Raw genomic sequence first — 14,575 nt, 5'->3', positions numbered from 1 at the left:
TTAATCATTTTTCGTCCTAAATCTGATGATGACGACAGAATCACCCTCTTCAGATAAAATCACAGCTCCAGAACAAAGAACACATCTCCCAGGCTTAAATATTCACATTTACAAACAAATGAGACAATTAGGGGTAGTTTTTCTGGCGGATGAAAATCTCTGAGACATGCATACTCAGTAAAACGAATTTCAGAGTCCTCCAGTAGTCGTGGCTCGGAATAAAAAGAGTCTTAATATTCACAGTTTCGTTTATTCACAAGATTTTCCATAAATCTCACTTAATATCTTACAAACGAAGAGCAAAGTACTTTTCGTTGCTTAACAAGAAGGTAGTAATATCACTTAGTTCCCGGGAACTAGAAGGTGTTGCAAAAACAAAATAAACACAACAAGGAAAGTCAGTGCAAAACTTCTAATTTTCTTTCTGACCATGAGATAAGGTGTATGACCAGCCACAAACGCCAGGAAGCACTGCTCCCATTACCGACTATGACCCGTGAGCAGAAAACATCTACAGAAATAATTCAATGTGTATGAGTACTTTAAAACGGAAAGCGTTGAACCTGTCTATGATATCACGAAATCTTGTGACAAATTTCTGAAAAAAGGGACAGAAATTTTGGCAAATTTGTCCTAAAACCGTTAAAAAATAAATGGTATTTTTGAAGAAGGATGAAACTTCGGTTAAGTGGCTAAAATGGTAGAATGAATCGACAATCACTAAGTTCCGTAAAAAGTATGTGTCAATAGTTGATCGAATAGAAGGAGCAGTTTCGCCATAGTTGCTTGATATTGGAATGGACAAACAGTCGCAACCAAAACAGGCCTTGCTTAAGTACTGATGCGCCAAGAGAAATCAATCTAACGGTTAGTTTCTAAAGAGAGACATAAAGTCACCCCTTAAACAAGTCAAACACAAAACCAACATAAAACTGAGTATTACAACGGAAGTCTAATAAATCGGAATGTCAACTCATCGCCGTCTTGGTCCCCGACTTCTACTTCGGCTTTTGCTTCGTTCTCTTCGTCGGTTTCTCGGCGATCGAGAGCGCTGTTTCTCGGTAGTTTCCCGTTCTCGTTTCTCTTTCTCGCGCTCCAATTCCCGCTCTTTCTCTCGCTGTTGTTGTCTCTCTTTACGTTCTTGCTCCTCTTTGTCTCTTTCATCCTGTCTAGCTTTCCGTCTTTCCTCTCTTTCCCGTTCTCTCGTCGCGATCTGCATAAAATTAAAAACAAGGACGAGTAAAAAGGTTTTCGTCATATTCTCGGTGTAACTGTAGAATAAAGGCTGCGGTGAAATCGTCCAGTAAGAAACAATACAAAATCCAACTAGATCCTAAGAAAAAATAATCATCTTTAATTTACTCATTTTCACGTGGCAATGACTAGAGAAATACCTGAAGGGTCACACGTTTTCAAATCTGTAACATCGAATTGGATCCTTAGCTGCTACGGAATCCGCCATAATGGCGAACAAGGTTCCCATTGCAGCATGCAAAAGAAAGTCGAGAGATTTCTTCAGAGCTCAATTAGCGGATGTTTGACCTTTTGCACCTTTACTATAAAATGTCCATTCTCAATTGAAAAGGGCAATTAATGCCCAGAGAGGCCATCGTATGCAGACTGTTCTTCTTAAAAAACCTATAATTTGTCCCTCTGTTAAGTGCACTTTGATAATGGCTCAACTGGCCAAAGTCGATTCGAGGCAAAGCTCACTACAAGGGCTTCACATAAGGAACTGATTATGTCACAAGGGTCAATTAACCAAAACTAACGAATACCGTTTAAGTGGTTCATTCTTACTTTTCGTCGCAAGCGCGGACGAAAACAGAAAAGGAGAGTGAGGCCAATGAAATGCAACAGTGAAGCATGCAGGGCTGATACTGAGACAGACAAACCTGTTCATCGGTGAGCGGCAACCAGTACAAGCAGGGAATAGTTTTGGTTTTTTTGAAGAGGTTATCTAGCAGGTTACCAGCGTTCTTTTGATCTTCTTCTTCCTCTTCTTTTTCTTCTGTTACCATTGGTTTTTCTTCTTCAACTAAATAGAGTAAACGCGATCAGCCATTTAAGTTCACCTCATGTATCGAGCTTCACTGTGGGGGAATCAGATGTTTTTCCCCTAGTGCCACACTGGTCACAGGACGAATAACATTCTTTGAGCTGCATTTTGTAGCAAATTGAAACGGATTGGCGGCTTCAAAATCACGATCTCTTATATAACTACGAGAACAACGTTATTCGATGTCAAGCACCAATGAACTGGACAATCACTGTACACGGTGTAATTTTACACTTCAAGTACCTGCACGTTCTTTTATTTCATCTTTCTCCGCATTCAGCTCTCGTTCTTTTTCCTTCTCGCGACCGAGAAGACCATCTGTATCTCTCGCCATCTGTAAAAATAACAAAAACAAACACAAAGAAAATCAATTTCACATACTTAGGTACGAATTTAAACGTCTAACTGAGTGGTTGAAAGCTTAATACTCATGTAGCCAAACGTCGTAACGGAAGATTCTGTCAAAGGCTTTCGCTCCACAGCTGACTCTAATAATCACCGTCAAGGTGGGTGATTGCTTCACCCTGCAGAAGCTTCGCGCCGAGTAGACTTGCGAAAATGGAAATAAGTCCGAATCGATTTCTTCCGATCTATTCAGTATTTACAATAAAGTTCGGATATAACGCTTGCTGTCATTGGTTAAAAGAGCGTGCTCTATGAGAGTATATAACATAGAACTGCGCTAAAGCTGTCACGCCATCTGCCAAATTGTACTATGTCCGACCTTTTCCGGGACTTCTTTCTAGCTTTTCTTTCGTTGATTGAAAGTGAAATTTCGGAACAAGCGAGCAAAGGTTTGCAAAAATGCTAGGCGCAGTAATTTACGTTACTGTAACGTGAGCAGAGACAAAAATCCTTAAAGATAAAACAAGATGCACAGTCCGAGTTTTAAAGCTTTTCACGCTCAGTTAGATTGCAAGTTTACGTACGGTAATAAAAATCAGACATAGCTAACACTTGTATAGTATATAAAGTTTCGTGTTCAAAAACAAAACAGAAAAAAAAAGGAATGATGAAAAATATAACCTGGCATAACTGTTAAAATTCATACTAATCATGACGGTGTCAGAGCGACTGCAATCATGCTGAGGTCTATCGCGGCTAGCTCATCATGGCGATCTTTGGTCATCGCAGTAGAGCAAGCCTCTGGAACTAAATCGACTACCCTTCGAGGGAAAAAATAAGAGCTTGCTCTGATAACCTTTCCGATGCGTTGAGTGGAAGGCCACATCAGTCACTACAGTCGAGTTTTACGGCGCTGTCATTCCGAGTGATCTTCATGTTCTGGTGAATTCGGCTGTCGTTCATTCATAAAACACTCGCCTTGAACAGTTTGTTTTCTACTTGTCATGTAAAATAACTTGCGTATTTTTGTGAGCCACGATTGGGCCGAATTTCACTGAACATTTCACTTTCAGATTCTGTATTAGAAACTAAAAAAATTCAGGCAAAAGTGTTTAAATTTGACATGCCGAACTATTTTAGTATGTAAACTATTGCAGAATATAAACTTTGACGGTTTGACATTTTTGACAGCTTTAGTCCTGTAAAGCCATCAGATTATTTGAACCATTCTAACAGGGATTCTGATTGGCTTATTGTAGCGTGCTTTATGAGAGTATAGAGCATGCTGACGACACTGTTGTTCGCTTTGGAAATAAGATTTATTTTGAAAATTGAAAGTAATTCTTGGGGAATTTAACGGATTATTTAATATAAAACAAATAGAGAAGCCTTGACTGTGCTCTGTTCTGTTGAAAAGCACTTAGGAAGCGGCTAGAGCACTCAAGAAGTGGGGAGAAACACTCGACTACGTCTCGTGTTTCCCCCTACACTTCTTTCGTGCTCTAGCCGCTTCCTGCGTGCTTTACAACAGAACAGAGCACAGTCAAGGCTTCTCTATTTGTTAAGTAAAGATCAATTTAATTTTTGAAATGTTTCGTTGCAAGTGAGGCAATGCAGCACCAAGGGTTAGACTTAACTAAAAAATAATGTTCACTTTTAAACTGAATACTACTCAGGCCGAACAGCTGAAACCTTTAGCCGAGAGACAGTCACAGCCACACCAACCTCATCATCATCAGCGTAATCAACATCAAGGATTTTCGGACTTGTTGCTGGCCACTTGATGCCATGTAGGGCTTGTCTGCTGGCCACTGCATCATCCTCATCAGTGTACTGTTGGAAACAGAATCCGGGAGAAACAAATTAACCTCAACTAATAAACATGGAGTTGCTAAAGATCTCAAAAATCTCCACAGGGGACGGATTTTATCAACGGACATAACTCCACCTATTTCGATTGTGCCGAAACACCAAAACTAAAGTAACCTAGGCGACTGATGAGAGCGGCACAAACTTTCACAATGAGCCAATACGAACTCCAAGTAAACACAAGTCAGCTGCCTGATGAGGGGAAAACGCGGAGAACATGGAGGGATTCGTCTTTAATACTGGATCGGATCGATTGAGAAGGCGACGCGGGATTTTTTTAGATCAATCATAGTTAAGCAAAACTACTGCAATCTTAACAATAACCATGTGAAAATTGCTAGTTAATGCTACTACCATCCCCTTGGAAGCCCTATTGAATCCATAAATTGAAGCTTCTTTATGTGATTGGTCCAGGAAACTCGCGCCATCCTCTCAGCCAATCAGATGCAAGATAAAAACCAATCACGACTTGGTCGCCCGCGTTTTCCCGCGCTTTAAGTAGTTTATTTTTACACTGAGTTCTCATTGGCTCTTAAAGGTATTTCCGTTTCTTGTGATTGGTTGTTGTGATTACTTTGGTCTCGGTTTTACGACACTCAAGCGGAAAGCGCTCTAGTTGCAAGTGCTATTCTTTCTTACCACAACGTAGCAATGTGACTTTATCCTGTCGATCCAAAATCCATCCTGCACCAAGGTTCCATGTTTGCCGAGCAGGTCCTTGAGCTGGTTCAGTGTGAAAGGTCGTACGAGGTTCTTGACATGCAGTGTCTTACACGGGGGATTTTTAGCGGGTGACGGGGAGCGTTTGCCTGCTGGTATTGGGGATTCCTCTTGGACTGGGGCTGACAACCGCCTCGGATATGGATTATCTTCCAGTTTGTTCTCTGAAGGCTCTAATAGTAAAATAGAAAAACAGTCAGCGGTATCGAACATTAACCAACAAATAAATACTAAAACAAGTTCTACTCTAACGTAAATAGTCTCGACAGAAGATAAATACATTTCGGCATTTTAAGCATATTTCTCCAGAGTTGTTCCACTGTTATGCTTATGAACAAATTCCTGTTGGAAACGAACATTTTGTAAAAATTCTTCTTTGATAATTCTCGTTTGAAGTTTTGACTAGGTCAATTTATATGCGGGGAACGAGGGAATATTCAGTTAATTGCAATCCTCTGTTGTAACAGTGTACGCGAGGGAAAAAAGAGAGAAAATTTCCTATTCAAGTACTCTGTATTATACCAGACAAAAATATATTCTTAATTTGTTTGCAATTTTTTAAAGTTAATTTCACTCATCTTTCCTGTAGAAAAAAGGATAATCTACAATTGCAAAACCCAATTTAAATGCATGTTACTAATTCTTGGTGCATTGTGCCACCAACATTATAACAACTCTGATATTCTACCTTTGCCTAGCAGGGTGCATTGTTTCTTAGTAAAGAACAAAATTGGTTCCATTCAGAAATAAGCACAAGCATTTTATTGCATGGAAAAACTCTGGTCTATCAACTACAACATAAAACCCTTCAATTGCTTTTTCTTGTTTAAGTGACTGACCTCAAATTTGGGTTTAAAACGTAGGAAAAGAAAAATTCAATAAACCTTGGGTGAAACTGCCCTTGTTTTCACATTTACAGACTAAAGTTTGTGTCACCAAACAAGAAAAATACTTGAAAATTCCATTAACCTCTAAAATAAAAATTATTTGGAAAATACTCCTCTACAAGAGCTGGTAAAATGGTTTGCGGCTGAAACACAGTATTGGTGGGGGTACGCACAGCCACAGAGGAACTTGAGAGCATCATTGAGTACATTCAACCTCCTCACTGATACAGCAAGTCCCAGAATCAACCCATCGGATACAGCATAAACTGAGCAAATGATCTTTCCACCTTCAGAAATAGCGATTGCTCTCTGTCTGTAACTGTGGGATTTAAGTTAGTGCACAGCTTTCGGTGCTTTTCTTTTAACCCAACAGAGTTCACGACTAGATGTAGAAAGGTTGGGCAATCTACTTCCTGACAAGACAGGAATGTTCAAATTTGCCATACAAACTTTTTCGGTTGAAAATCCCATCTGCATAAATTTGTAGTTTTGCTTCCTGTGCAATGTACCACCATACCACTGCTGTGTTCATTGCTTGGCTAGCTAGAGTTCTTGATAATGAGTTTTCATGTGGTATGAAGCTTGGAATTTTCACACAGCCTCTCCTTTTCCTTCTGCTGAGAAGGGCTGCAGTCTCTTGTCTTCGCTATGCAACCATTGACAGTTCCTTTTTGATAGGCATCACGTCCACCATCCACAAGAGTAGAAGTAGTAGAAGTGAAAGGTAACTACTTTAATCTCCAATGACATTTGATGCGAGCTCTTCACTGATTTATGTCAAAGTTAATAGCCAAAGAGTCAATAATCTCACACAATCATCATCTAGTTGAGCAAGATGATCTCTTTTGTCCTTGTGACTTTTGAAGTATGATGTGGTAACAACTAGTCTTTTTTTGTCCAAATTTACCCCCAAAAATTGTGCAATGCCAGTAGCAATGTTTCATTGGTTTACTTGGTGCAACCTCTTGCTGTTGTATAAAGAACAAGTACTGGGGCATTACACATGTTGAAAAGCTTTCAGAAGGCAGTCTTATTTTACAGCTTCCTCCATGATGTGCTCTACAGCTGCAAACTCCAATGTATTCAATTGTCAGGGGAAGAGTACATAACGATGGTATTGTGTATCACACCACACACCAGAAATGCAGATAGCTTCCTACAATGCAGAGTTCCATTTTTTTTCAATTTTAGGTACAGTACATGTAATTGCCCCAACAAACTGTGGAGGCAGTTTTCTCCGTGGAGGTACAGTTGTTTGTGTACATTTCTGATGGATCACACGGCATGGTGGTCTTTGTAGTCAGCTGTAAGGCATCCCTCACACATGCCTTGTTTCAAGTGTTACATCTCATCTTTTTTTCATTTCAAATGGTTCAAGAGTTGTGTTTATCAGCAACACATCATGATATGTGATCACATACTGTAAATCACTCAGTTCATGGCCATCTATTTTGTCTGTGGCCATGGTTTAATCACTTGATTATTGAAGTTGCTTCCTTTGTTTTTATTTTTTTCAACTCAGAGCACCCAGCTGGAATGACCCCAAAGAAAACCTCCCGCACCGCATGCCACAGAAAAGGGTTCATCATGTACAAAGGGACAGAGTGCAAGGCTGACTTTTTAGGACACTTTCTACTTGTAACTGCTGCTGTGTGCAGAAAGGTTAGACAGACAAACAGAGTTCCTCAGAGAAATGCAAACCGTGTGCAGTGGCAGCTTTCAAATGGCCTTGAACAATAATATTGACTAGGAAATAATAAACCTCATTTCCCCCTAGCAAAGGGACACAAAACAAGCAACATAGTTTATTTGTACATAAGATGTTGCTCAAACCAGTTTGATCCCTATTTTTTTCTGTTTCAGATAAAATCATAAAAACAACAAAAGATAAAAGATTCAGACAAGAGTAACAAAAAATTTGATCAATTTGCCTCACAAGTCCTCATGGTGGTCTTGCTTAGTAGAATAATAAGCCTGTACTAAAGTCAAGGTCATTCAAAAGTTGCCATGCTGCACTCGTTCAAACATTAGCTATCCTCACTATAGCTTAGGAATATCAAACAATAAAACATTCTTAACATAAGTGAAGGTAGATGGTGATAACAATAACCTAACCAGATATACACAAACATATGAATACCTTCCTCAACCTCCATTTTCAATGTATCAGGTTCAGTTTCCACTACCACCAGCTTTCTTTGAAGCTTGATTGTTTTCTTCTCTTCAACCTTCACGATCCTGTCTTTTCTTCTCCTTCCCTCATCTTTCACTTCAGGCATTGTTTCTGCCGATAATTCTTCCTTCTCCTCGTCGGTTTTCTGTTCAATCTTTCTCTTTTCTTCTGGCTCATCATCTTCCTCATCATTATCATCACCTCTGATGTCCATGACTGCTTCCAAGGCAGGGGTACTGTGCACTTGCACTCCTGGAATTAAATCCTTTACAAATAGGGAACATCTCTCAATAAACCACTGAATAAAAGCACTGCCATGATGCTCAAACCCTGGCAGCATAGGTGATGTTCACAGAATAATCTTTTTTTGTGGCTTTGCTCTAAAAACCTCAATAGTAAACCATCCACTGGAAAGTAACTGACTGGCTCCCATTAGGATCATTTGTTTTTGCTCTAAAAACCTCAATAGTAGATCAAAGCTTCTCTCTTAGTAGCAATAACAGATGCCTAAAGCTTCTTATCTAAGAAGAGAATGTCTTTGTGTCCCTTCATAAAACTTTCACTCCCTGTCTACCATACAATTCTAGTAATGTTAGTTTGGAGAATTTGGCATAGGATCAACTAAAAATCTCCTAATTGATATTTTCTTTATTCTCATCAGTTGTTTGCTGAAATTTTATCAAAATCGAAATTCTGTCTAGTTCCCTCATGGATGTTTAAGGGTTACATGTGATCTATAGTTCTTGAGTCAAACAGTAAAATCTACCTTGTACCCTGTAAAATGATTGCAAAATACCTTCAGTGAATCAGTGCTAATGGACAAAGACGTTTTCTTGCTTGATGAGGATGATCCCCATCTCCTTTTCCTTGATCCTGGTTGACCCTCAGACGTAGGAGTGGTTGGCAGAGATGTTCCTTAAAAAAATTCAGACAATCAGATACAAAAATTCTACAAACAGACAATGTAATAGGAACATCACACACAAGGAAACTTACTTGGTATGTTTATTTTTCTTTTCTTAGTAACAACTGGAGAGCTAGGTTTCTATAGAAAGAAAAATGCAGTAAAATTAACTGGATATTCAAGGAAACCACATGTATTCAATTTATGAACATGTACATGTGCAATAATTAAGATGCAAATGGCTTGCAAATATAATTTCCAGCTGTACATGTATATGTACACCTGCAGCAGGTGGGATTGTGCCACATTTTCTTACGAAATTATTTTTTTGGTAGAATTCTAGGCAATTCCAAATATGCAGTTATGTCCCTAATTTAAATCTGCATTTGGCAAGTTCTTGAATAGTCAACCTAAAGATTTTTTAAAATCCTTTTAAACATTTGTTATTTCATTTGATGCACATGTAATGTTCTTTTAGTAATTTTTGTGTAATTTATGTGATGAATGATCAATAAAATGTATCCAGTAATAAACAAAAAGATTCTCTAAAACTCAATGTTTCAATTATCTTCCAAAACCTTCATATGATCACCTAAAATGCCAAACTTAACCTGCTAACATGCTAGTTTCACACTGAACTAGGAAGGCTCAGTAACCAGCTGAAGTTCAGGAAAAGAACACATAACCTATGTGGTTTGATATGCTATCCCCAACCATACTATTGGATGTGTGGACTTCAACTGTTAATTACTCCCAAACAGAAACTTCTCTTTAACTTATGCCAAAGACTGTACCCAAGACACAAGTGGAAATTTAGCCTAAACCAAAATTATATGAATGTACTGTAAGTGCAAACCTGTGGTGATGGAACTTTTGGCTCCTCTACGACAGCTTTGTCCTCTTCACTTGGCTCAACTTCAAAAGTGTTCTCTTCTGCAGGAGATGGTGTTGAAACTGGTTCTTTATTCTCAAGAGACTCACTAGGCACTTCCCCTTCCTTTTCCTTGCCAACTACTTCATTTTGCCTTCCATCTTCACCTTCATCAACAACTTTTTTCTTGTTTTCTTCATCCTTAATGTCATTCCCCTTTAGTTCTGCAACTGTCTTTTCTCCATCCATTTCAACATCTGCTTTTTCATCTTGTCCTAACTCTGGTCTATCATTAGCAGCTACATCTTCCTCTTTCTTCATCTCCTCTTCTTTTGGAGCCAAAGACGCAGATTCCTTTGACTGTTCCTCGACATTCTGAACTGTGATGGGTTTGCTTTCATGAACTACAGGGGCAGTCCTCGCCTCAGTCCTAGAGTCATTGGAATAGTTATAGTTCAACAGTGATGTGGGTCGTTCCTGTTCATGGTCATCTGATTCCTGGCTTGATGAACTTGAGGACTGTTGTGCAGAGTCTTGCTCGTTATCTGATGAGCTTGATGATTCAACTTCTGGTTCAAGAACAGGCGGAGGAACTTGATGATTTGAGGCATGTGTTAAAGGTTTCTTGTCTGCCATTAGAGGTAGTTGATTCAAGACTTGCTGTTCCCGTGGTTGTTGATATAACATTTGGGGTGGTGGAATTTGGGCTTGAGGCCACTGTTCTCTGAATTCCTTCACTTGAACAGGTGATGTTATTTGCTGAAAATGAAAAACAAAATTGAGGGGAAGAAAGAAAACTAAAATCAAGAATAGGCAAAGTGCTTGAGAAGACAGTTTTCTGAAAACAATTTGTTGAGAACCCCTTCAACAAGGGTTTCATTACATTTCTGAGTGCAAGGGCATCCACATGAGAGCAGCCAAGTATAATAGTGACACTGGAAGTACAATATTTTACATCCCATATTGAGGTAGACTTGCATATATTGGTACCCTTACCCAGGTCCTCTAATGAGAACCCTGCTTCTACAAAAGTTACAATTATTGCCCAACAAGGAAGGTTGCCTCCTCAGAAAACACCCTTGTCCCCTGAAAAGGTACTAAGACTCCAAGTGGTTTCACCTTATCCAGTCATTCCACAAACCGTAAAAAAAGTGTTCATGACCTAACAACAAACACTTTTTGTTGTCTAAATATTAATAACCAATTATCACCAATTCCCTGAAGAAAGCATTCTTTATAATAGAATACAGAGTAAAAAGGGAACACTGAACCTCTATACCTGTTGCTGATGCATCATCATCTGCTGCTGGTTCATCATAACATGAGGTTGGTTTAACAATCCTTGTTGCTGATTTATCATTCCTTGTGGAATTCCCATTGGCTGAACAGGGAAACCACCTACCAAAATAATGGCAAACATTGTCAGTCTTATGTTGGATTAAAATTATTAGCAAAACCTCTCTCCTGCAAGAGAACATTCACATTGAATCCTAACAATGCTAACTTAACCCTTTGGCCCCTAAGAGTGACTAAAATCTAATTTCTCCTACAATATCACCTCTGAATCAAACATTAACCCTTTAACTCCCAGAAGTGATTAACATAAAACTTCTCCCTACAATATCCATACATTCTTCAGCAAACAGGTGATCAGAATAATCAAACTTATCAGGTAGAAGCTGCTATCTTGATATAGCACCAAGTTCTCATAACTAATTTACAAGGAAATGTCTAGCAGCTATAGTGGAGAATTAATAATCAGATCTTGGGAGTTAAAGGGTTAAGGTCATGAGAATACAGGAAATGATCATCAAGGAGAGATGCTCTTGATTGTCAAACAAATTCCCATTGATGGCACCTTTAGAACTTTATAAAGGACAATGTGGAGAATATGCATACTGATGTTGAGGTATAAAGGGTTAAAGAGAGCTAACTCTGACTAAAAGACTAAAGGCCTTGTTCACTTAAATAACCAAATCACTGACAGATTGAGCCTGGTTTTCACAAGTGACCCAAGCACAAATGCATGCATAAGGTAAACATGCCAAGAGAAAACTAATGTCAACAAGCACAAGCACAAGCATTAGCACAAGAAAAAGAAAAACTCTGATCCTTGTGCTTGTGCTTGTGTTTGTACTTGCATTAACGCCAATGTTTGAGCTGTTGTGCTTTCACTTGTGCTTACCTCAATAGGCATAACCCAAGCAAAATTAGGGAAGCTGAAAGATCATGAATGGGTAACTCTACATTTTACATGGACATATAAAAAACATAAGAATTGTGTTAGCCTTATTCTCTAGCATACCAGGTTGTTGCTGTTGCTGCATCATGGGATGAGGCCATGGCTCTCCAACCCGTGCAGGAGCTTGTTGTGGTACAGGGTAACTCTCAAACCCTTCCTTCATTTCCATTTCCTTGTCAATGGCCTAAAATATGAAATGAAAAGAGGAAAAAGAGAATTAGGAATCCAGACCAGCTAGGAGGGAAAATTATAAATTTAACCTTGGGGGCTTGATAAGAAAGAAATACTTGGGAAATATTTGCTTCACTTAACACAAATTTCTCATATCTTAATTCAAATGTACATATATGACAGAAACTACCTAAATTTAGATCTTTGGAGTAAAAGAATGACAAATCAGGCTGCAGATAGGTAAGTTTCTAAAGAAACTACAGTGCTGCATTGGAGGGAGAGAAATTAGCCCCTGTTAAGAGTTTTGAAGCTGAAGTTTCAAGTGTTAACTCTTTTTTATGACGAAGGGCTAACGCTTAAAATGCCAGCTTTGAAACTATTGACAATGACCAATTTATACTATTAACTCAGTTGATAATACCAAACTACCTTGTTAAGATCTGACAATAGTTGTTTAAAGTATTGATAATACAATCAGCTGGATATGATGATGCCAAGAAGGTAGTGTCATTTAGACCAGCTCTTTTATCAATAACAAGGATTGTAGAATATTTGCGACAAATATTCTACAATCCTTGTTATTGATAAAAGAGCTGGTCTATTTGGTTCTCAGTCTTGGCTTTAAGGGAGATTTTGACTGGGCTTTCTCTGATAATCTCACAAAATTTCAGTTGCTAGAAACTTTCACCTTAAGGTTTCTAGTTAATCTACATTTCTCTCATTGCTGAGAGTATAATACGAGTAGAAAGTGAAATTACTTAGGCGTTTGGGAAAGTTACATTTTATCGTAGTATGGCGAGTAGCTGCCAAATTCTTGCAAATAAATTTTAGACACGACATTGCATTGAAGAATTCAGATTTCAATGCTTAACCTTAACATGATAACCCAGATCGAGATATCACTGAATTTCATTCAGATTATTATGCTCGATTATCTGCCTTTTACGGCACAACTTTTGTGTAAATTGAGATATTCTTCACATAGTCGATGACTTTGAAATTGCATCGTTACACTGATGTAAACAATGCATTTATCAATTATCAAAAATTTCCTTCTCTTGTTGTTTAAAATATGTACGTCTAAAAGAACTCCCTCATATCGGAAGACAGAAACAGCTGAAAATGAACAGAAAGCTCAGCTGCAAACGCAAACAAACCGGGGAAAGGAGATAATACAATCTACGGGTTTTTTCCCGCGTTAGAGAGCTCTCCGTTACCTCCTGTAGCCTCTCAATAAGAACTCCTTTGTTTCCACTTTTCTTGAGGCCGCGTTTTTCCAGCTCAACTTTAAGTTCATCGACTTTCAATTGAGAAAGTCGCCTTCCTCTGATTGTGATCTCACGTTCCGCCATGTTGGATTTTGAACCTCGTGAAGTTCATCCGGGAGTTTTCATGCGATATGAAAAGCATTGTGAGGGATTACAATTGTTACAATTCCAATCTCGTTTCCAGAGCCTTCTCTTCCCTCTCAGTAGAAAAAGCAAATACCTAATAATAAGTATGTAAAAGAAAATTACAAAATATCTCTAGAGTAATGAAACGGGTTTGGGTAGGTTTTGATTTTCATTCTGTTTCTGTGTCAGTGCTTTCAAGTACTCGGCGTTACGTCCGTCCTCGTAAATTACTGGAAAGTAGCTCACTGGACCGCCAACCGTCGTGAGGTTGGACTCACCCACGCGCCCTTGACATGACTTGTCCTTCGAAGAAATGCTCCACAAAAGGCCTTTTTACTCATTTGCAATAAAAATCATATATTTTCAGTGCGCATCCTTTTTGACTCATGTCAGAAGCATTCAGAATAAAAAAATTTCATCTTTGTCCAAAGAAGCGCGAAATAATTTTGTCAAGAATTTTGATACTTTAAAAAAAGAGCTTTTTGCCTGGTCTACCGACAGTCCATTCAAAATTTACATTTAACTTCGGCGACCGTTAATGAGGTTGCCATAGCAAGATTGAAAAAACAAAAATCCCCCTTCCACAATTTATACGAATGACTAACGAATCACGCATTAACAAATAAAAAAAAGTTAGTACTGGTAAAACAGAAATCAGACAGTTGGTGCACGACGATAAAATCATTTTTGCTGAAGTGTGTGTAACATTTTAGCACTTTAAGCTACTAATTACTTGTCGCCAGAACTCATTAGGAGCAATTTGTCCACCGCGAGGAAAATTAAAGCTTAGAACTCGAATTATTCATTAACAAATGTGTTTGCGCTTTTAACTTATTTGCATTACGTTCTACAGGCAAATAGTAATTGTTGAGAGCAAATTTGCTGAAACACTCAACGAACGTGTGAAAAGAGCTAGAACCCTTCTAGCAACAAGACACCC

The 14,575-nt window shown here is 38.6% G+C and overlaps 1 protein-coding gene across 1 annotated transcript; it reads right to left on the bottom strand.

Annotated features, from left to right (window-relative positions):
- Positions 1 to 234: 234 nt before the first annotated feature.
- LOC131797685 (apoptotic chromatin condensation inducer in the nucleus-like) lies at positions 235 to 13,620 on the bottom strand. Its single transcript, XM_059115350.2, has 12 exons — positions 13,459 to 13,620; positions 12,134 to 12,254; positions 11,108 to 11,226; positions 9,814 to 10,587; positions 9,050 to 9,098; positions 8,850 to 8,968; positions 8,021 to 8,318; positions 4,913 to 5,166; positions 4,130 to 4,237; positions 2,303 to 2,393; positions 1,896 to 2,038; positions 235 to 1,213 (listed from the first exon to the last, which is right to left on the bottom strand). The coding sequence occupies exons 1-12, from the start codon at positions 13,591 to 13,593 to the stop codon at positions 974 to 976; spliced, it is 2,451 nt and encodes an 816-aa protein (XP_058971333.2). The 5' UTR covers positions 13,594 to 13,620; the 3' UTR covers positions 235 to 973.
- Positions 13,621 to 14,575: the final 955 nt, after the last annotated feature.

This window comes from Pocillopora verrucosa, chromosome 3 (genome assembly GCF_036669915.1).
Source record: "Pocillopora verrucosa isolate sample1 chromosome 3, ASM3666991v2, whole genome shotgun sequence".
Classification (NCBI taxonomy): Eukaryota; Metazoa; Cnidaria; class Anthozoa; order Scleractinia; family Pocilloporidae; genus Pocillopora; species Pocillopora verrucosa.
This window is presented reverse-complemented; position numbering and strand designations above follow the sequence as displayed.